The 1,789-nt window shown below is 63.1% G+C and overlaps 1 protein-coding gene across 1 annotated transcript in view; it reads right to left on the bottom strand.

Annotated features, from left to right (window-relative positions):
• The window catches only part of LOC102490526 (C-Jun-amino-terminal kinase-interacting protein 1), a gene marked incomplete at its 5' end in the record, with an annotated part of 5,040 nt that extends 3,251 nt beyond the window's left edge, over positions 1 to 1,789 (bottom strand). Inside the window, 2 exon segments of the mRNA XM_014591338.2 lie at positions 260 to 341; positions 1,728 to 1,789. Of these exon segments, the coding sequence (XP_014446824.1) occupies positions 260 to 341; positions 1,728 to 1,789 (144 nt within the window).

The following is a 1,789-nucleotide window of genomic DNA, read 5'->3' as shown; positions in this document are numbered from 1 at the left end:
GTCCTGGCCCGGCTTCCTGCTCCCTCCAGGCCTCTAGCCAGCATGGCACCACGACAAAGGCGCCCTGTGCGGGGCCCTGGGTGGGCGCGGTGCCAGCCACCGCTCAGGCAGCGGCTGACTCTGGCTCCAGATGGACTGGTCCAGGGGCTCGGGATGGGCCGTGTAGGTGAGTTAGAGACCTTTAGAGACCTTTGGTCTGCTCTGCGGTGGGGACTGAGCACTGCAGGGTGAGTCTGAGAGGGAAAGGGTCCTGACTTACCTGTCTTCAGGGGTGAGGATGACCGGGACACCCGGTCCTGCCAACTGTGCTTTTTGCCTAGAGAGTTGTTATTCAGCGTGTCCTGTGCAGGGAACAAAGGGCTCTTGTGACAGAAGCCATCAGCAGTGCCCGGCACAGGGAGGCCCTGGCCCTGCCCCCATCAGGCCACCCCTGGGCCGTCGGCATTCACCCCACCTCCACTTGGCAAGGGCCTCGTTCCCAACCCTCGCCTGAGCAGACAGCAAGGAGGGGTAGCGCGTGGCAGCCCTCCCAGCCAGGTCTGCTGGCTCCTGCCAGCCCTTCCTCCAGGCTCAGGGAGGTTGGCCAGCCCTCAGGGGGATGCTCTCATCAGCCTCCACATGGGGGTGGCCGCTGTGCTCAGTGGAGAGTGGGGGAGGTGGCGGGGTGGAGGCAGAGAGGCACGGGTACTCTCTGGAGATGAAGTCAGATCTCTGGTCCCAGGCACTAAGGGTCTGCATGGAAGCGGCTCCAATCTAGCCCAAGTCAGAGAATGCCTCCCTGCCCTGGCTCCCCAGGGTGCTATGGCCTAGGCAGGGGCAGGGACATTCTATGAGAGCCTGGAAAAAGCACAGAGAGGGGCTCCCCTGTAGCTGGCCTGGGGGGCTGGGATGAGTCACCCAAATGAAGAATCCATACTGTGGTTCCCTCCCTCCGCTACTGGAGCACATGACTGAGGCCTGACAGATGTGGCTGTCAGCGGCCCTCCTGATCTCTGGGGCTACCCATCCCACGTCTCAGCCCCCCGGAACCTCTCCACAACACCTACATTCACGGCTCCCTACGCACAACTCAGCTCCTTCCCCTGGGAACACCCTCGCAAGCCCTCACATTCATGAGCCGGGCTGCCAAAAGCCATTCCAGAGGATCCTGGGAAAGGGACCAACCCTTCCCCTGCAGCCCTGCACCATCCCCCCTGCAGTCCCAGCTCCCTGGAGCTCTGTCTGCACCTCTACGGACTGGGCCTGCAGGACAAAGGGCCAAGCGAGCTCTCCCCACCCTATTCATCGGCCCTTGGCACCCAGCCACCGGCCCAGGGGCCCTAGGCCCCCAACTCAGCCAAGCAGCTCCATCCTCCCTTTCTCTCCTGGCCTTCTGGGAATTCCCAGCTGTCCAGATTTCAAACAAGCTGCTGCCCCCCAAGTTCCCAATCCCCACCTCAACAGTTTCCCATGACCTTCCCCCAACCCCACTTCAGACGCCCTTTTCTCCAGGCTTCACCAGGCGCTCCAGACACTGAAGGGGAAACCCCGACAACATGAGATCCCAGGTGCCAAACCCTTCCAACCCTTCAAAATCCGGTTCTCTTAGTGCCCCACCTCTCTTTCCCCCAATCCTTCCACTGGCCCTTCGCTCCTTCAAAGGTCCCATTGGCCCCTCCTGCAGGCTCCAAACCCAGCCAGCCCCCGTCCTGCCCCGCCGCCCCCGCCCCCCGCCGCTCGCGCCTCACCTGAGACCTCGGCACCTGCGGGAAGAGGTTGAGCGTGGTGGGCCGCTTGGGCCGGTACGTGT

This window comes from Tupaia chinensis, unplaced genomic scaffold (genome assembly GCF_000334495.1).
Source record: "Tupaia chinensis unplaced genomic scaffold, TupChi_1.0 Scaffold000561_1, whole genome shotgun sequence".
NCBI classification, from domain to species: Eukaryota; Metazoa; Chordata; class Mammalia; order Scandentia; family Tupaiidae; genus Tupaia; species Tupaia belangeri.
This window is presented reverse-complemented; position numbering and strand designations above follow the sequence as displayed.